Here is a 22,336-nt window from a genome sequence, read left to right on the forward strand (position 1 = left end):
ATCATAGAGAAAACTAGAATTTGATTGGCAAACACCATATTTGACTTCGCTTCTTCCCTTCCCTTATATATGTTAAGCACTTTCATAGTGGGGATTCCCTCTTCATTACTAAGTCACCTTTGCACTCGGGAACTCAGCCATTGTTGTTTGAGGTTAGTTCTTTACTTCTCTCTATCTGAATTATTTTAATTTTTTCTCGTTATAAAATTAGATTTCTTGACTATCTGATTTTTTTAGCCGTAGATCTGTCCATTCGTTTCATGGAAATTTACTTGTGTTTCTGTTCTTGCTTTCCCGGATTGAGGGGCAATCTGTCATAGGATAGCAAACATACATATCATTTTAGGACTGTGAAAGCTATGATTTCCCTTTCATGGATTTGTTTGTTTGGAGAAAAAGAAAACAAAGGAAAGAAACGAGAATTGACCATAGAAAGTGGAACAAACTAATTAGTTATGAATTTCAAGAAATTATTAGGAAAAACAGTTTGACAAGCAATTGGGAAGAAGTGATATGTGAAAGAAGGAGATTAATCATCAAGGGACATTAATAATTGAAAGACGGGGTTGTTGCCAAATGCATTCATGTAGGACAAAGACCTTGGTCTTTTGTTGAAAAAGAATGTCCAGCCAAAATGACAGCTTTCCTTTTCGTTTTCCTTGTTTGTTACCCATTGGTGGGAAAGTTGGAAACTTTGGGTTCTCTTTATATTTGGTTGGCATTTGGCAAGCCATAAATGTGGAAGAACAGGAGCCTCAATGTATTCATATAAATTATTCTGAGTGAGAAGTGTTCGGACTAGCAGGAAAATGATTGCTTGACCAATAACTATAGGTAAGAGTGCATAAAATAAGATAATGATTTAGGTACCATCCTTCTTCTTGTCTTGGTTCTGCCAATCAGCTTTAGAGCTTGGGAATTCTCATTTTCTCTCCAAGTTTCTCGACACTACTGGATTTAGTGTCTTATGGCTTTTCTTCAACACGAAAGAATACAAGCATTTTTATTTATTTTTAATTAATTTAAAACATGTATGTTTATGGTTTATTCAAGCGGTAAAGAGAATGTTTTTTTTTTCTTAAATGCAAAAATTAAATTGGACAAAATTTAGAAACCTTTTAGTTTTTAATAAAAATACAAGTAGGATTTTTTTAATAGAGTTATACAAGATTTTCATGTATGTTTTTAAGAGCAAGTGGATGTGTAAGAAGATAGATACTCCCACAGTTTCAAAATTTTTCCCAAATGTGTTTTGTGGATGATGTTAATCTGATTGTATCAGACTATCAGGAAAAAGGCCAATCATGGAGTTGTTGAGGTGTCAAATGAACTTATTTTCATAGGTCGTATTATATCAGGCATGATACTGATTTTTATGTTGAAATGGGACAATGATAATCCATTAATAATTTTTTAAATATTAGATTATTTTAAAAATAATCATATTAAAATAATATGTAAAAAATAAAATAAAATAAGACATATTTTACATAATTCAACAAAAAGATTACATTCATTGAGAGGGAAAATAAAATTCATTAAATAAAAATGTTAAAATTACAATCTTAATATTTTAAACAATACACGTACATATGTATAAAAGATATTATAAAATATAAAATTATTATTTTATTTTTCATTTTCATTATCTATGATTCGCTTATATAATGTGTTTTATCTTATGCATTTATTTTATATTTTTCATCATATGATAATTTACTTTATTAATTAAATTTGTTTTTAACGTGAAGTATTAATTTATTTTTATATTTTATTTTTACTAATCATTAGTTAAATATAATCTATGTATTAAAAATTTAAAAATTTAATAAATAAATTTATTTAATATAAATTTATTTTATAAATTATCAACAAAATATAAAATAATAAATTTTATTATAAGATAAAAATAACATGAATACACTTAAAAAGTTCGAAGCTCACCTATAACAATTATGTGTTAATATGACACGATTGAACTTGTGTGCCGTGCCATGCTAGTTTACATGACATGTGCTGGCAATGGCCCTTAATGGACTGTGCCATGTTGGTTCATGGATCTGAAATCTTTTAATCCAACACGATATATATATATATATATATCATGTTTAACCCAACCTAATTACTATATAACGTGTTGTGTCAAATACGATTCATATCATACCAAATTGTATTATTTTATGAGCAACCATTTGACACTTCTACGAAGTTGGCTTGTGTCATGATACAATAATAGATCATAAATTGGGATTTACAAAGCAAAATAATTAATTAATCGATCCATAGGAACATTTAGGTTTTCCTCTTTATTAAAAAGGAAAACGGTTAAATATAAGATTATCCTTAAATCATACATTTTCTGTCAATTTAATATTTTAAAAAATAAAATTATTAATTTTGTACTCCAACTTTTATTTTATCATTTATTTTAGTACTTGCGATTAATGTTGTCACTTAACTTACTAACATGACATAAATATCTAATAAAATATTGATAAATATCAAAAGTTCAATCAGCATTACATCATCAATGTTATGTCAGCATTAAAAGAAAATTTTAAAAAATAAAAATAAAAATTCTAAAAGGATTTTTCAAAAAGTTTCAATATTATACAAAATTTAAAAAATCTAAAAAAGATTCTAAAAATTTTAAAAAATTTTAAAATATTCAAAAAAAATTAAAGAAACTTTAAATTTTTTTTTTTAAAATCTCAAATTTTAATAAAATCCAAAAAATTACAAAAAATTTTGAAAAACTAAAAAAAATTGAAGATTTTAATAAAATAAAATTTTCTTAAAAGTAAAAAAATTAATAAAAACTAAAAAATATTTAAAATAAAAATATAAAAATTTTAAAAAAAATCTAAAATTTTTTCGTTTTTCATATTTTTAATTTTTTAAAAAATTTTGAATTTTTTTGGATTTTTATTAAATTTTTAAGTTGTTTATTTTTTATTTTTCAAAATCTTTTAATTTTTTAGATGTTTCAGATTTATAAAATTATTTCATTTTCAAAAAATTTTAGAATTTTTAAAATTTTTTTAGATATTTTCAAAATTTTTGGTGAGTTTGTTAAATTTTAGAAAAAATTTAATTCTATTTAAAATTTTCATTTTTATGAATTTTTGGATTTTTATTAAAATTTTCCTTTTTTTTGAATTTTTAAACTTATCATTATTTGTATAAAATTAAATATATTTCATATTCTTTAATTTTTTATAAATTTAAAAAATGTTTAAATTTTTTTTTTAGAATTTATTAAAATATTTTAGAACTTTTTTAGAATTGTTTTAAAATTTTCATAATATTTTAAAATTTTTGAAAAATTTTAAAAAGTTTTTAGAATTTTTTTTATTTTTAGAATTTTAAAAAAATTTAGAATTTTCTTAAAATTTTAAAACTTCTATGAAAATTTTAAATTTTTTATAAAAATTTTCTTATAATAATGATGTGGCATTGATGTGTCGATGATAGAATTTTTTTGACATATATTAATATTTTATTAGATATTTATATCATATTGATATGTCGGACTAAAGGTATTAGTCTGAAATATAAACGTGATAATGAAATGAAAGTTAAAATGTTAAATTGATAATTTTATTTATTTAAGTATGAAATTGATAAAAAAATTTATAATTGAGAGATTAATTTTATATTTAACACAAAGGATAATATAAGCTCCTAAAATAGGGACAGAGTGGAGAAATGAGATAGAGATGGAATGAGGAAAGTTGCGTGTCTATCATAATAATATATTATTGATCTCAAATAAACAAATAACCAATTAGATGCGGAGGGCTTTCTTTTCTTCCTTTTTTATTTTTATTTTTTTTGTTTTCATCACTGTCCGTGTTAATCCACTGTTATCATATTTCATTCAAGAAAAATATTGTCAGCCAGATCATTTAGAATAGTGACCATAAAAACAGATGGAATTGTCAATGCCAGGTAAGGTTGCAATTCATAGTTTCAGCTCCCCATTTTTTCTTTTTTTTTTTTAATTTCTTTTAGGGGAAAGTAAGTATAAATATATAACCTGAAAAGAGGAAAATTAAACAATTCTTTTTAGGAAGAATTTGAATCTAACTCCTTTTATAAAAAATTTCATGTTTGTCATTTAATCAAATATTTAAATTCAAAAATTATATACTAATTATATATAAAAATATAATGTCACCAAACAGTGTGTATAAATTATGCTATATGATTTTTTTATAAAAGAAAAAAAGCAAATTATGGGCGCAAAAAATTCTTCCACAAACACAATGATCATGTTTATTCTCCAAAGACTGCATTCCAATTGATCATGGCAAAGAACATATCAAATAACAAATATATAAAATAAGTTTTCCTAGTGCAGCCTAAGGTAAGGTTATTTTCCAAATCCTTTTCGTCAGGGTACCATGGGATTTGTTTGTCGCGTGAAAGCCTCAAATCCTGTGGCCTCTCTTCACCGTAATCCAAATCATGGGGTGGAAAAGGAAAAATGGTATGGTCTCACCCAGCCCCAAAAAGAAGAGAGTGACACTTGGTTTTGGAAGTTTCCAAAAAATATTTTTCCGACCATGCCCATCACCCATCTTATCATTTCTCCTTCTCTTTTAATTTTTTTCTTCAATGTCCGTACAATTCTGTAGCTCACCTCTGTCTCCTGTTGTTAGTTCTGCTACTTGTTGTCGAGCCAGACAAAACCAGACTCATCTGAGCCAGAAAAACGCAATGTGTTTGAAGCTTGATGCTATCAGAATCTTAGCTCTGTGAGTACATGAAAAACCACAGCTATGAGACTGAGAAATCACTTTTCTTTTGCTTCTTGTTTTGGTTGTTTTGAAGAGGGATCACGTGGGAGTAAAGTTTCTTTCTTTGTTTTTGTTTTGGTTCCTTTGATAGAATCAATCTCCCTTTCTCTCTATCCAAAAATTTGAACCTGAAAAAAAAAAAAAAGGCTAGCTTGACTAGAAGCACGGTCTGAAACTCTTGTTCACGAAAATGGCAGAACTTGATTGGGTTTGAGAGATTCTTTGAGCAACTGAAAGCTATGCGTGAGAAGAAACGGAAACAAGAAGAAAGAGGGTTTTTCTTTTAAAAAAAAAAAAAATTTTTTTTCTTTTCAAGTTCAATGATGACATAAAAAAATTCAAGATGAAATCTTTTTTTTATCATATTTTTTCTTTTGTTGAAATCCAAAACCCTGAATCAAAAGTGAGGACCCTTTTCATTTGATGATTATCTCTTTTGGATTATTTTCCAGCAACAACCCCAAAAACCCGGAATTTTATTCCGTAAAAAGGACACAAAAAAGTTTAACAGACAGATACAACAAAACCCCAAAAACCAGAGCAGATAAACAGAGCTAACAAAGCTACACTCTTCATCCTATTGCCAGTTTCATCAAACTTCACAAAAACACAACATAAGCTGCTGCTACGCCAAACCCAATAAACAGAGAGAGAGAGAGAGAATCCGAGTGTGTTGTTGTTTTGCTGAAGAGGAAACCAGCCTATATGTTTAACCATCGGAGGCTTATTTGGTAGCTCAGTTAGAGACTCTAGACTCTGTAATATTTAGTTATTTTTTAATTATTCCTATTGTTTTTGGGGAGCCTTTTCTCATAAATAAGCTGCTGTAGTTGAGCCTATTACTAGTGTTGTTGGTGCCTCCCAGTTTGTGTAATTCAACCATTTACTGCCCCCTCCGGGCCTTTAAGAAAGCCTAAATCTATTTTATGCTACTTCCTCTTCTAGACTTTTTCTTGTCAGCAGTTAAAGGCTGAATTGTCAGTTTTTTTTTTCCTTTTGAGTTTTGCTCTATTGGGTACAAAGAACGATTTAGACCTATTATTACCACCAGTAGTTTTATTTTTCCCAAGTCTACCTACCAGAGTTTCCAAGTGTCAAGCTCTTCTTCATGTCAAATTTTCTTCATTGGTTTTATAGAGTTTTGAATTTTCGGCAAGTGTGTATTCTATAATTTTTATCAGAGTTGCCTAATTGGGTTCTACCATTAATTTCGGCTAACTTTTTGGTGTAACGGAATTGGTAGAGAACATCATCACCATTATTACCATCCAAAAGCCAAGAGAAAGAGAAAGAATTAGTCGCAGAAAGCACAATTGTAGCTTCTTGTTTCCCGGGCTGTGCCGCTGCTTCTTGTCGCTTGTGCGTTTCCAATCCCAAATCTCGAGGCAAACAACACTCTCTCTATAAGTCATTTTGTTTTGGTTTCTGGTTTGCATTGATTTTGTGTGTGTCTTTTCTGATCCTTTAGCTTCGTACCTTTCCTTCCGCCGCCAGTTTCTCTCTTTGTGCTTACACTTTACACTTGCCACCCTTTGGTTGCTGTAAAATTTGATACAGAGCCCTTGAAGTGTTTCAGGGGTTCGCCACGTTTAAATTTGAATGTACTTTAAGGTGTGAAAAATGACTTTTAAGGTGTTGAGCAACCCATGATCACAGGGGGGTCGGTGATAGTTTTTGAATCGTGTTGTGTGCTTCGCACTGAACCCAAGGTACAAGTCTTGAAACTATTCAAGCATTGGTCTTTGGTTTTAACTATTTGATTATTGCCAGCGTTTCCGGGTTTCAGGTATCATATTTTTTTTATGTTAATTTTGTATTGGGATCCCTATATGTTGAAGTTTTACAACATGCAAAGAATGGTTGTTATTGGTGGTGTGCTGGATTAGAAGTTGGTTCCTTGTATTTATCCATGTTTGGAATTGTATAATCCGTTGAATTACTTGGTTCCAATCCCATTATTCTACGTAATCAAGAAAGTAAAACTCAGTCCATGAATTGGGGCTTTGAAAAGTATTAAAGGGGTTCTAGGAAAGTTCTTGAGTTGCATAGAGGAAGTACTACTAGAGTTGGTTTTGATGTGGAATACCTGTCTTAAATACAAGACATGCTGAACTCATACGAGGGAGTAAATGATGTGTTCTTTGATTCGTTGGATTGCTTGTCGCTTGAAGAACCACTTGTAGCAAAAAGAAAATTGGAGGGTGGGAAATTAGAGTATGAAATTTGGATAAATGAGTCACGAAGTGTGAAGGAAAGACGTGAAAGTTTTCTGCGTGTAATGGATCTGGTTGAGTTTGCAAAGTCATCAAGGGTAAGGGATTTGGAGAGAATTTCAGAGTACAGTGATGCTGTCCCGAGTTCTTTATTTTCATCTGTTAACAATGGAGGTGGAAATATGGCTTGTTGTGATAGGGAAACCACTTTTCAAGCTAGTTTTTTGGTTGATGAATCAGAACAAGAACAGAACGTAGCCCTTGAGAGAGAGAATATGATATTTTCTCCTACTGAAGGTCGTGAACAAAAGGAAGCTCAAGCACACTTAGATGAGTGTGAAAATGCTAAAGTTAATGTGAAGAAATTCAAGAAATGGTGGAAACACCTTTTGAGCTTGAGGAAAGGAGGAGAAAATAGATGTGCATCTAAGGTATCAAAACAAAATTTTCAAGTACATAAAACAAACAGAATGATGGTTCAGCCCAACAAGAAAGGATACATGGAGTTTACAGCACTTTATATGGGACAAGAAATACAGGCTCACAAGGGCTTCATCTGGACAATGCAGTTTAGCCCAGGTCAGTATTTGGCGAGTGGCGGTGAAGATGGGGTTGTACGTATATGGCGTGTCACATCAACCCATGCCCCATGTAAGCCTTTCATGGCGGACGGCATTATGGTTAGAAAGATCGACAAAGGAAAATTCGATTTCAGCAGAAAAAACCCGATCCCCTCACCAGTTATCCCTAGTAAGAATTTTCAGATGGAGGAGTCACCAATGCAAGAGTTTCATGGCCATGCCAGTGATGTTTTAGATCTTGCATGGTCCAGTACAAATGTGAGTCAATCGTGCAGAAACCTAGCAGTGTATTATACTTCAATTCAACCCTCTTTAGACCTTTGTTTTAGTTTTTTGTGATACTGAATCAAATTTTTGCTTGCAGTGTCTTGTTTTTTCTTCCATGGACAAAACTGTTCGTCTGTGGCAAGTCGGCTGCAATCAATATCTAAATGTTTTTCATCATAGTAACTATGGTAACTATGAAAGGACTCGATCCTATCATCCCCTATTCTGTGATTTTATAGAAATTATTGTCCCTTTTTTTTTTTTTTTATTTAGATTGACCTATATTTATAATTTATTGATTTCTTTTCTTCTCTAAAATACATAATGCCATAGTCTAAATTCTGATCATGCTTTTTCTTTGGATGGAAACAGTCACATGCATTCAGTTCAATCCCATTGATGACAATTACATCATCAGTGGTTCTATAGACGGAAAAGTTAGGATCTGGGGAGTCTCTGATAAGCGAGTTGTTCATTGGGTAGATGTGCGGGACATTATAACTGCTATATGTCACCGGCCAGATGGAAAGGTGTGGATCTGAATACTTGAATCAATGTTCTTCTGCTAAAAGGATTGTTTTGGATTTCGTAACTTTTAGGATGGTAATTACTTCGTGTCCTTGAATTCTAGCAGGAATTCGTGGTTGGTTCCATTACAGGCACTTGCCACTTTTATCATCAAGTAATAATTTCTACCAAGTTAGAGTTCTATTCTACTATTTAATTGTAATTGTTCAGTCCTTTTCTTTTTCTGGCACAGCACCTTCATGCCCATTCATTCTAACTGAGTGCTTTTTTTTTTTTTTGGTGCTACAGGTGAGGATTGTAATTTGGAGGCAGAGATACATATTCATGGCAGGAAGAAAACCTCTGGCAACAAAATAACAAGTATTCAGGTTTTGCACTATAGCTCTTGTGCTCTCTATATGTTGCTTACAGTAATATTTTCATCAAGTACTAATTAGTTTCATTCCAACTTGCAGTTCTCCCGAGATGAATCACACAAAGTTATGATAACTTCTGAAGATTCCAAACTCCGAATATTCGATGGGGTAGATATTGTTCGTAAATTTAAAGGTAAGAATTATGTGTTATATACCTCCTTGGAATTGGGTAGATGAAATGAGTCAAAATCATGTACTGTTAACCTAACTTGAAATAAAGCTGAATTAATAATATTTTATTACCATCCTATATTCATTCCTTACATTTCTCTTTGGGTAAATGACTGCACGTTACATTTTTACCCGTAGTTCCAAATTTAAAAGATGTTTTGATGCTTCAAATCTTTGCCCTTTCCTTAAGCTGCTGCTTGCTCTGTTCTTCTATCTGCACTATGAATGAGATGGCTATGATAGTTGTTTTAATTGATTGCTAGCGGCTAACCTTTCCTCCTTCTGTAAACATATCAAGAGTAGCTTCATTTCAAATGAATGTTTACAGTTTTAAAACATTTTCTCTTCTCTGATTTAAGAAAACGCAAAATTTCCATCCAAGAACCGTGTTACAACTAAATCAACGGAACTAATTCAGTTAAATACATTCCGAGTTACTAGATTTTTCTTCACTTTCTAATTTATGAAGAGAAAAAAGTTAGATCTTCCTTGGATTGCCTTTGATATATTTAGTGTCAAAGAAGTTAACTATTAGCTTATATTTGTGCTCAGATCCATATGAGTATTTACTGGTTATGCACATTCAAGTACACGTCTCATAGGTACATCGCATTTAACTAGAATATTGCAAGATTAAATTTGAGAGATCTAAATTCATCTCCCTTCCTATCAACCTTTACAGCTGTAGTTGTAGCTTCGATTTTTTTTAAAGATACAAGCTTTATTCTTGGTTGTCTTGTCTTTACAAATGCATTTCACTTACAATTCTTTTTACTACAATCCTACAATTGACAATTACAGTAAAAAATTATATAAGGGTTCACTATTTATAAGTGTGGGCTCTATACAAAATTTTGATGGATCCCATGTAATTCTAAATTATGATTGATTAATTATAATACAATAATTGTAAGTGATATACTCGTTATCTTTGCATGTTTAATCTTTTGGTGGCATACGTTATAACAAATCCAATGAATTTATAATCTTTTGGGGGTATATGTTATTACACATCCATTGAAGGATAAAGTAGAATTAGTCAAGCTTTGGATATTGAATAGTGTCATGACCGATGCACTACGCTTGAAGGTTAAATTATAGCTTTACCAGTTGTGCATGTGTTGCCAGTGCGTAGATAATTATCCATTATTTGATCTTTATGCTGCAATTTTCATAAATTAATGTTTTTCTTGAATAAGTGCAGGACTGCCAATGTCACGCCCCGAATCAAGACGTAACATGATCATATTACCTTGAAAAAAATCTCAAAGTAATACGAAACCTTCTTTCTTAAACGTTCTAAAATTCTTCAATAAAATAATCTATCAAGTAAAATTCATATCTTTAATCCAACTGATAATACATCTTTATATGTGCAAATACAAACCATATAAAATACAAAACTATCTCTTAAGATCTCATCGGTTAACATTTTCTCCGACGACTAAGTAATCTTTTTCATTTCATCTTCTAGCTTCACATAAGACTAACCAAACTTATCACTTAGTTATCTGTAAAAAAAAAGTAAAAAAGGAATGAGCAAATCACAGCTCAGTAAGTATAGGCTCACACACCTTACCAGATCAAGCATCATTTTTTTTTACACATCATATAGATCATTCAAAATATTCATCAAATCATAATATCAAAATATTTGAAGATCATCGTTTTGTCAAATATTTCATAAATTCATAAATCAATGTCAAAATATATCACTTCATAAATCATTATAAAATATGTTATCATTCAAATATCATAATCAAACCAAATCATTGATCAATTATTAAAAATCATCGCAAATCATCATCATCATAAATCATCATTACATTAGTTTATCATTAGTTACGGTCACTGCTACAACACGTGACATTGACCGTATCGATAATTTCATCCTCATGATCATTGCTAACTATTATAACATGTTAGCCAAAGCCTTACGCTAACTACTATTACCCTTTAGCAGGGTCGTATGATCATGTTTTTGCTAACTACTATTACTCGTTAGCCAGGATCATAGAACTAGTTCTGGTGTCGATGATCTCACTTCTCAGGGATGTAAAAACGTAGCCATCATAAAATCATTCTTTAAACATAAACCATTTTCTCATTTCATTCATAAGCATGATCCACATTTACATAGAGAAAACACTAAATAATCATATGCTTGATCCCATTTTCATATATCGAAAATAAAGAAATAAAACATTCATTCATTTAGAAACATATATATATATATACATAGATTTGAAAATAAGCAAAGTATGTGAGATTTTACTTACCTTCATTCGATTTCACCACTTAGTTTTTCTCCCAAAATAATTAATGGCCTATCCAAGATCATTTTAACATATCAGAATTTAATCAACTCTTTTTGAGACCATTTCTACAAAAATCAATTAAGTTACACAAAGGGTTAGCTTAACTAATTAATATTGGCAGCCTGACCTCTTTTCATTAAAACAGTCATATATCAATATATCCAAATCAGAATTATGATCTCTTTAATGCGTTATAAACTAGACTTAATAAGCTTTCTAACCATATATGGCACACCTCGTAATTCCTTGTAGATTAATTATAACAATTTTTGAAATCCACATCATATACTGCTGCCAAACAGCCTATATACCTTCTAACAAAAGCTATATATTTATTCACAAGAAACTCCAAATTCAATTCCACTTATTTCATTGGAAAGTAGACTCAATAAGCTTTCCAAACATATATGGCTTAATCTGTAAATCCTTGTATACAAATTAAGAAGAATTTCGTAATGCAACCATGATGTTGTTGTCTTACAACCTGCATATCCTTAAGTTAAAATTAGACAACTCTTCATAGAAAACTCGGATTTGACTTTTATTTATTTCATTAGAAACTAGATTCAACATGCTTTCCAATGATATATAATAATCACAGCAATAATCTATCCATTAATGCAAAATTCTATTTTAATTCATTATTACAGATCACAACATCGCATCCAAAAATAGAATTTTTCCTTCAATCTTTAAAAACTCAAATCCTTACTTTCAGCCTTCAAGTTCCATTCAATAATCATCAATAAATCTTAAGAACATGAAATAAACAAAGCTCAGTAATTTTTCCAAATAGATCATCAAGATCAATGAAGGATTTCATGATTTTTTTTTTTTTGTTTTTCTCTCAAAATTTCAACTCCAAATAATAGCAATCAACTTGATATTTCTTTTCAAATAAAAAGATGGCATGTACTCACCTTTAAGGGATTAACTTGATTGTAGCCTCTGATTGTGAATCTCCAACTTGATTTTTTATATTCTCTAATCCTAAGGAAGATGAAGAAGAAGAATTATATTTCCTTTTTGTTTCACGATAGTTAAGTTTTTTTTCATCTAATACTTCAGCCCTTTTTCTTTTCTAAATAATGTCTCAATAAACTGATCGACTTTAGCATTAGTCTAGCCTAATTATTATTTGGGATGGGGTATTACAGCCAATGTCAGGAAGTCAGATGTCGGCATCTTTTAATTCAACCCGGAGACATATAATCTCAGTTGGAGAAGACTGTCATGTTTATGTCTGGAACTACAATGACTTGTGTCCCCATACATCGAAACATGCAAAATCTGTTCATTCCTGTGAGCACTTCTTCTGTAAAGGTGTCTGTTGCAATACCTTGGTTAGGCCAGGGTGCAGATCAGAGGCACTCAGATATTAATGGCTGTGGGGCTCCGTCACCAAGAGAGGGTCAAATAGAGGGTGCTTCCTGGATCAGAGATTCAGAACGGTTCTCTCTTGTCAACTGGTTCTCCATTGATGTGTCCTGCAAGGGTTTTGCCACATGGCCCGAAGAAAAGCTTCCTTTGTGGGATGCAGCGGTTGTGGAAGACGAGTGTTATATATATGACCAGCAGCAGCTCTGCTACAATAGTGCCAACTATCAGACGACCCTACCGGAAACGTGGGGGTTAGTGATTGTTGCTGGTGGATGGAATGGAACAATCAGGACATTCCAAAACCATGGATTGCCTGTTAAGTTATAGGAGTTTCCGCCTGGGGTTTTCATAGTCTATTAGTACCAGTTCTTGATGCTTTTCAAGTTTTTGGTGAACTTACGGTATATTATTATCTGGGATTGTCCCATGTGCAAGCCCAGTCAGCAGCAGACTTCAAGGAAACAAATTTGCTTCCAGATGTAAATGTTCCCAAGCCACGGCGTTGATAGTCAACCCATTACCCCTCTTAAAATGTCGGTAGAGGTCCTTTCTTTTGACATGCTTTTAAGTCATCATGCTTATGTTGGAACCCTTTTAAACATGGCAGTTCATACAAATTTTCGAAATCTTACAGTTTTCCTTTATGGATAATACTTAAACTAAATAGCAATACAAAGAAATCGAATTAATTACTAATGCTTCATGCTGCTTTATTTCATGTTTCCATGACCATTTTCTAATTTGAATTTCTGTCTTGTTTAATTTGTTAGTAGTGGCATGTATGTATATATAGGCGTAGTGTCATCAAGATATGTAACACTGCAATCCCATATAGGTAAATTGTAATGATTCGTTATGATATATATATATATATATATTTACATATAAACTTAAGTTTGTATTTATGAAATATTTTTTATGAAATAAAATATATATATATATATATATACTTGAATTCATATTTGTTCAATGGTTTTTTTAGAGAAAATCATGAAACTTTTCGAAAATTGAATATGAAATTTTTAAAAGTTTCTCAGCATATATTTTATATAACTATAACAAAAAAAAAATTATATATTACACCTCTTTAGAATTACAAATAAGTCACCATGACTTCAAAGAAAATTTAAACCATTTAATGAAAGCTAGGTCCTACGACAACTCCCAAATTTGGTGGAAAACTGGGCTGGCTGTTCAGCCTACAAGAACTCATTAGACGTTTTTTTTTTTCCTCTATCCTGAAAGACACGAGAACTGGATAGATGTTGGCAAAGGCTTTTCGAATTTCAGGTACTGTTTTTGCTCCAGAAATAACAAGCTTTCCAGATGGAAAAATCAGCACCGTAATTTCGGTTTGTCTCATCCGATCAATCAGAACTGGAAAACAACTCTGGCTTGTATGTTGAAAACTTATAATGAGAATGCCCAAGGCGTACAAGACTTGGAGGAACCGTAACATTACAGGAGGACAACCATATTCTGAATCTTGAAATCCTTGAACTTAACATCAAAACCCAGCTTTTGGACTATTTTAGCATACATCAGGGGTCCGGGCAGTCAATTCGGAATGTTGCTGGGTTTTGGCACCAGTGCAAACAATCTCTCCGGAGGAAAAAATGAGTGCGGTGGTTTTTGGTTCCTTGATCCTCATTATCACAGCAGAAAACCTTTCCAGGTTCACAGTGGATGTATTCAGCGTTGCGCAAATGGAGGGCAATGGCCTTAAGATCCAGCGTGCAATCCAGGTTCACAGTGGAAACTATATTCTGAAGGACAGGGGTAGGGCGCTCTGAAGGATCAGGAACTTTCGTTACTTTCTAGTAATGCATTAATTAATATATTTGCAGTACACGTTTTATATTTTTTAAAGTTGTAAAGATCACATTAAATATTTTACTATAGTTGTGGGTATCATTATCATTAACTCTATATTCAACCACGTTTTCTGTCTTGAAACCTTTTAACATTAACAACAACCAAGCTTGTGAAACAATTCAACGTACCCATAGCTGCGTTAGCTATCAATCAGTTTTTTGCCAATTGCCGTTCATGCTCGCAATGCAGAATACAACATCCCGAAAGGTCTACTGCAGTAATATTGATGAAGCAAACAATCTTTTTGCGAAGGAAAATATGATTGCAGCAAACTTTTTAGCGCTAGTTTTATTCTGCATTACGAGCACAAACAGCAATGGCCTTTGGAGATCGATTCAGCTAGCATGCAATCCAGGTTCACGATTGAGACAAGATTCAGAAGAGCGACGAGGGACTATCCCTGAAACCAAGGTGGTGCCTGGAAGGATCAATCCAAAGCCTGGCTACTCTAAAACCCTGTGATTGACATCTTGAGACTAAATCTTGAACGCAAGATCATTCCGGGCCTTAGTTCTTTCTAATAACTTGCAAATAAATAAAAGTATAGCACTTTTTTGTAGTATGTTTTATAACTTATTGATCCCATACTGGATCGTTAGATGTAAAAATTTAAAATAAAAAAAATAAGTCATCATCAATTTTTTTTAGAGTATGATAAGCTATCAAAAAAATTTTATTTTTTAATAAAATAATAAAACAGGTTTAAAGTTTATTAAAAATATAATTTTAATTTACAAAAACAAGATTGAGTTTGGGAATCAATCACGCATGAAGTAAGATTAGCACTCCCACAACGTCCATAAAATTTAATACCAATTAATCATGTGCTATCTATAGTTTTGAAAAAAATGATTTTATTTAAAATTTAATAATAATTCTTTTTTTAAAGAAAGAAAATCAATTAAAAATTTTTATTTAGGAATATTGTAAAAACCTTTATATTAAAGAAAATTCTTATAATTCTTCAACATTTAGTTAAAATTCAAATATAATAATTTTCATATGAGATTCACCACAAAATTCCTTTAAAAGTAAAAATAACTTTATTCACAAATGATAATTATTGATGACTCTCCAATATCTAAGTAGAGTATCAATTTTTTTTAATATTATTTTAATTTTACTTTTAAATCCATTTTTACATAACATGTTTTATAAAAAGATATTTTTGTAGAAAAAAGATAATGCTGCAATTAACCAAAAAACGATAGTAACAATTAAAAAAAGGAGCATGTAGAATGAATGTAATCATAATCTAAAAATAAATATATGCGAATGAATCTTATGCAAGATGATGAAATGCAATTTTGGGATCAGATTTTTAAATATAAAAAGACCACCCAAATTTCTTAATTTTTAGGTAAAATTTAAGTACGACTATTTATATTTAAAATCTTAGTTTTATTTTTTATTTAATTTTATTATTTTTAGATTAAGAAATTATATAAAAAAATCTTAATGAAATAAAATTTCTTAAATATCTCATCATCTAAATGACATTCGAGAATAGATTATTTCACGAAAAGTTTTCATATAAATCCTTAAAAATTTACGATAGTTTTGGAGATTTGAATAGATTTAAAGTTTTAAATTTTATTTATGATTTCAACTAAGGCATCGGGATTTCGCTTAGAGTTTAAGATTTCACCTAAGATTTAGAGTTTTACTTAGGGTTTTGGGTTTCACTTAAGGTTTAGGGTTTCACTTAAAGTTTCAACAAAAGTTTTAGTTTGGGGTTTCATTTTAAGATTTCATTTTAAAGTTTCACTAATTTATGAACCTCTCTAAAAGTTTTTAATATGTAGGTAGATTTTCAAAACAAACTCATTTATTATTATTATAATTTCTCCAAAAAAATGAATTTTTATACTTTTATATATTTTCCCTTTTCATTAAAATTTTATTATTATTATTATTATTATTATTATTATTATTATTTTATTTTTCCCTTTTTTATTAAATTTTTATTAAATTGTTTATTTACTATTAATAATTATTATTATTAATTCTTTATTTGTTTACTTTGGTATTTTCAATATTTTAGAGTCTCTTATAAAAAAAAATCCAATTTTCTTTAATAAGATTTAACTCCTAAACTTTTAGGCAAAACTAAACCTTTTAAAATATGATGAACTCCCTCGAACATTTCGGTAGGAATTTTAGAATTTTTATTATTTTTATTATTATAAATTTAATCTTTAATTTTATTATTATTTTTAAGAAGCATGATGAAATAAATTTAAAATGCATTGAGATTGCATCTAAAATAATTTACAACATGGAAATTAAATTACGTAGAAACTAAAATAAGCATAGAAATTTAACTAATAAAAACATTAAACATGTATGAAATTTAAATTATACTCAAACAACATAATAAAAATGTGCATGAACATGAATGATATAAAATATGCATGAAAATGAACCTAGTTAAAAATAAACAAATTTTCAACCTCACATTTTAAGTCTTTGTTTATATATATGAAAAAATCTTTCTACCCTACTAAGATCCGAATGCATGAGTGGTAAACCATATGGTCTTAAGCTCTTGTAAGAACAAAACAGATAGGGAACCTTGAACAACACTAGGATTTCAAGACTCCACGCAACTTTTATATAGAGAGAATTTAGCAAACATGAACGGATGAAGCTTAGTTTGGACAATAATCCCAAATGCAACAACAGAAAACCTAGCAAGTATGAAAATTTCAAAACTTTAAGCTTGAACAAGATAATCATCAAATGTGAAAATGTTGGAACTTCATGCTCCTGTGTACAGGCCATATGTAGATGGATGAGACCAAAAACCATGAAAGCTGAAGCTTTGTTTTTTTTACAACCATACTTCACCATGAAAGACTAGGAAAAAAAAATCTAAAGCTCCAAACTTCTACAGTAGTCCACACGTGATACAAATAGGAAGGGAGGAAATAAAAACTTGAACTTATACCTGCAAACTATTATTTTCTGATCGTGGTTTCCAAGTTCCTGGCAGCTCGTGATTCTTCTTTTATTGCTGGGTCTCTGCTTCTCTTTTCCTCACCTGCTACTGTTTTGTTTTTGGTTTCCCTTTTTCCTGCTACTTTTCTTTTTCTATTTGGTCTACCGCTGAATCCTTCTTCTGGTCTGGTTTCACGTTTTTTCTGCTGCCTTCACGTCTGTTTCTTCCTCTTTTTCTGGTTTTTCTGCTTCACCCCGCATTTGGTTTTTCTTTCTTCTTTCTCCTTCTGCTTGTTTTTTTTTTTTTTTGCACGATCTTCATTCTCTTTTTTTTTCTTGTTGTTACTTTTTCTGTAGGATGCTCTTTCACATTTTCTTTTGCTTATTTTTTCTTGGACTGCCTAGTTTTTCTACGTTTTTTTGCCCTCTTTCGTTTCTGCCGTTGTTTTTTTACACTCTTTTCTTGTTCTGCTTTTGCTGTTGCCGCCCAGTTCACGTTTCTTATTCTATTTTTTTCGCAGTTTTTTTCTTTTCTGCCCTCCCACGAATGCACCAAGGCCCCCCCGAGTACTTCTCCTTTCTTCTTCCATTTTTTTTCTACCTCTGCCTTCCTCTTTGTCTCCCACGTCTTCAGTTTTTTTCCTTGCTGCACAATCTCATGCCACGAAACTCCTGCCATTTTTCAATCAATTTTTTTTTAGCTGCCTCTCCCTCTCATGTGTTCTCCTCTTCTTTAAGTTAGGCCGAATAGCCTTGTTTTCATCCAGTTCCATGTTGCCCGCTTTTCCTCCATGCAGTGTTTCCTTCAACATTTGCTTTTTATTTTTTTTTATTTCTTGGCTTCATGGGATGCATGACACAGGTGATTAGACAAAACTGCAAATGGTGATTAGACAAAACTGCAAATGTACAGGCTGTACAAGTAATAATAGTGACCTTCGGTCAAAATATTATCCCACAGAAATTAAGTAAAAAGATTCCCAAACTAAGTACCTATTATCCCCATATCTTTTTAAAATTGGTTCCATAAAAAAATAAGCATGAAAGCATAAAAAATATAAAACTAAGTAAATGAAAAAAAAAAAAAAAAAAACAAGAACAACAAGTATATGAATGATGTCAAATGAAAAAAAAAATGCAGCAACTAAACTAAATGAAATCATATTTAAAATGAAAATTAAGAACTAAAAGTCACAAAATTCAATTAGCTAGCCTAAACCAAAATTAGAAGAGAAATTATGAAAACCATAACTAAATGAACATTGCAAATTGAACAAACTTCTAGCTACTATTTTGCATTAAAATTTCATATGATAAATTTAAACAAGCTGGAATTTCAAAGCACTATAAGAGAACAACATGAAAAATCACTTCAAAATGAAAAAATCAAAGAAAATCTGCACAAACTCAATGGATGAACCAATGAAACCAAAACTAGTAACTAGCTTATAAATTGAACTTAAATAAACTCTTTTAGATCTAAATGATGCATAAACAAATACAAATGAGCTGGAAATGAAAAGATCAATTAAAGAACTAGAATTAAAATTGATTTAAAGAACAAAAAGTGGAAGAAAATGTAAGATCTAACTAAGAAAAACCAAAATTGGAATTGAAATTCCATCCTAAACTCAGTGAGTTGATGAGAGAAAAATTAGATCTTGAAGTTTCTAATGAAATGAACTAGAACTAAGCTAAGGAATGATTTATCAACAAGTTTTCTATAAGATTCAACCTAAAAATTGCAAAAATAACAAGAAAATTAGCTCACTAAGCTAGGAAACCAAACAGTACACAACTAAGCTAAACTATTAGAACAAGCCTAACCCTATAGGTTCACAGTAATCACTTCATACTTGATTCCTAAACCCAACCATTTCAAGACCTTTCTCTTTACCATTTCATCAAAACTATGGTCTAATGGTGGATCATGTGAGAAAGTAGGAATAGCAGTAAACTTCTCAAGAAAACCCTCAACCTCACACCTAGAAAGACTAAGGTAAGTGGGTTTTGGTTTTGGTATCTAGTCAACTGATCTATCATCAACATAAACCATATCATGTCCTTCTTGTAACATATCTACACTATCCCTCTTAGAAGGACTATGATAGGTATGACTAAACTGAAACTGCTAAAAGACTAGCAAATCAACTAAAAATGAGATCCTATCAATAACAACTGACCATCACCTTTAGGACTTTGATAAATTATCATAAAAATCTAGATCCGAAGGTCTAATCATTCTAGAAAGAGTGTCAAGCTCAACTGAATGCTTGCCATCAGAAGGTGGTGCAAGTCAAAAAGTAAAGAATATCAATATATCATTATCTTTACTCAAATTCATGTCTTTTACTTCTTCGACTACAGAAGAGTCCTCAAAATGTGAAACAGGGTACTCTAATTATAAAACATCACATCACTAAATACTTATACTTTCGAGCACTCATCAAAATCATTAAGGAATGCAAAGCCTTAAAAACATGAAAAGTAACCTTTAGATCCTGAACTTGCATAGTCAGTTCCCCTTTTGCACATCAATCAATGCCCTAGTAGTGGTTAAAAAAGGTCTCTCTAAAATAATCAAGAAGTCATGATCCACTTCTATATTTAGAACCACAAAGTCAGTAGGTAAAATGAATTTCTCTATCATAGTCAAAACATCCTCCACAATCCCTTTAAGGTATTTTAATGACCTTTCAGCCAATTATAGAGTAACTGAGATGGACTTAGCCTTTTTTATGCCTAATCTTTGAAAAATAAATAAGGCATCAAGTTAATGGTAGCACCTAGGTCACACAAGGCTCTATCAAAGGACATACTACCTCTAGTAAATAGAATGGTAAAGCTACAAGAATTTTTAAGCTTTGTAGGTAGTTTTCTCTAAATCATTGATGTACACTCACTTGTATGTGCAACTATCTCATAACCCTCTAATCTTTTTTTTCGAGAGATAATGTCCTTCATGAATTTTATAAAGATAGGCATTTGTTCAAGTTCATATGCAAATGAGATATTAATATATAGCTTTTTAAACACTTCAAGAAATTTAAAGAATTGTTTCTCTTCTTTCTGCTTCTCAAATCTCTAAGAAAAATAATTATATAAGGTGTAGCTGGCTTAACTCTAGGAAAAACATGCCTAAATAAACTCAAATAGCATTAGAGGATGGTATCTGTGGTAACTAAGTCAAAATAGGTACTACACCCTTATCTTTTTTTTTTAGCCCTTCCCCTTACCATAAATCAAGCTTATCATCATTAGACCCTAATTTGCCATAGCCTAAGAACTTATCAAGCCTTGGCCACTAGCTAACTACGTCCTACTCCTAAGTTTGATTACTTTGCATTGCTCCTTTCCCTCCCTCCTAGGGTTAACCTCTGTGGTACTAGGTAAGGTGTCTTAAGGTCGGCTACTGAGAAAGGTTGCTAATTGATCAATATGGGTCTCTAAGTTTTTTATCGATACGAACTAGTTTTGAAACATGGTGTTTTGATTCTACATGAATGATGTCTGAGCCCTAATAAAAGAACTTATAAGATTTTTAACTGAGAGTTTTTTCTTAGGGGTTGGCATAGATGGATGTGGAAGTGATGTTATAGGTGATGCTGCTAATATGATGGTTGCTAAAAACCTGGTAGGTAAAGTGGTCTATTGTACTGAGACTGTTGTGGTACCTAAATGGACTAGATAGAAACAAAGTTATTCTTCCAACCTAGGTTGTATGTGAGAACATGGGGGTTGTTGTGTTGTTTAAAGGTTTGTCCTAAATAATGGATAATCTTTGGTTGGGTGCTAGAACATGACTCCCTTGGGTGTATTACCCTACATACATCACACATAGCTAAGAAACTATTGGTATGAGTAAACCTAGAATGACTAGGACTTGAATTTGATAGTGTAACCTTACCATGTAAAGACTCTACAAATTTGGCTAGGGAATCTACCTTAGCACTAATTGCTGTAAGCTTACTAAACTCGTACACCCCTGAAGCTCTTCTAGGATGCTGGTTCTCATCCGACCACTGACAATTATTATTCACCATATTATCAGTAAACTCATAAGCTATGTCAAAAGTCTTACTTAGGGATGGCATCGGGGCGGGGCAGGTCGGTTTTTTACTTTCCCCGCCTCCGACCCGATGCTTTAATGCTTCTATCCGATACCCGACCCGCCCTCGCTCGGAGGTTGTAACTAAAAAACCCGACTCCGACCCGCTTAAATATTATTTACCCAAATTTTACCTGACCCGAGATTACTAAGAAGAAAGCTTGGCTGTTGCAGTTTTTTTTTTCTCAAAAGGGGAAACGACAGCTCTTAGGGATTAAAATTGGCTCGTCTTCTTTCTCTTTTCTGTCCGATTAACTTTCTTCTTTCTGGCTTGAAGGATTCCTTTGCTGAATTAAAGGAAAGAATCTAGAAATAGATGAAACCTAAACAGAGGAAGAAATGTGGGATGGTTAGATGGGTGGATAAGCAGATCAAGTTCGTGGTAGGCCGTAGGCATAGGAGCTGGTCGAAGTTCAGGTGGTGATGCAAATGCGCGGTGAGCGTAATAGCCCCTTCGGGCATGCTCCTTGTAAAACCAAACGAAGAATGAGTGACCACAAGCGGAGCTTAAGCGCTTAAGCGTATGTAGTGTAGAATCGGATTTGAAGCTCAAACTCTGTACTAGGATTGGAACAAGCGAGGAATGAGTGACCACAAGCAGAGCTTAAGCGCTCGACATGCAGTTAGCTCAAAACATGTTCATCATGTGGCAGATAGAAGTAGAAATGCAGAAGCAACCTGGCAGATAGAAGTAAAAATGTAGAAGCAGAATGGATGAGGATGACTTACAACTGAAA

At 31.6% G+C, this 22,336-nt stretch overlaps 1 protein-coding gene and 1 pseudogene across 1 annotated transcript; one reads left to right on the forward strand and one right to left on the reverse strand.

Annotated features, from left to right (window-relative positions):
• The first annotated feature begins 4,586 nt into the window (after positions 1-4,586).
• Positions 4,587-13,143, forward strand: LOC111316040 (2-deoxy-glucose resistant protein 2-like). Its single transcript, XM_089753859.1, is given in 9 exon segments — positions 4,587-7,854; positions 7,961-8,051; positions 8,236-8,393; positions 8,498-8,540; positions 8,671-8,759; positions 8,847-8,940; positions 12,412-12,416; positions 12,454-12,617; positions 12,619-13,143. Coding segments are annotated over 9 exon segments (1,977 nt in total). The 5' UTR covers positions 4,587-6,906; the 3' UTR covers positions 13,004-13,143.
• Positions 13,144-13,811: 668 nt separating this feature from the next.
• Positions 13,812-14,342, reverse strand: LOC111316346 (TATA-box-binding protein pseudogene; annotated as a pseudogene).
• Between the last annotated feature and the right edge of the window lie 7,994 nt (positions 14,343-22,336).

The sequence above is a fragment of the Durio zibethinus genome, chromosome 24 (assembly GCF_047325235.1).
Source record: "Durio zibethinus cultivar Kanyao isolate XHJ-2024 chromosome 24, ASM4732523v1, whole genome shotgun sequence".
Taxonomy (NCBI): Eukaryota; Viridiplantae; Streptophyta; class Magnoliopsida; order Malvales; family Malvaceae; genus Durio; species Durio zibethinus.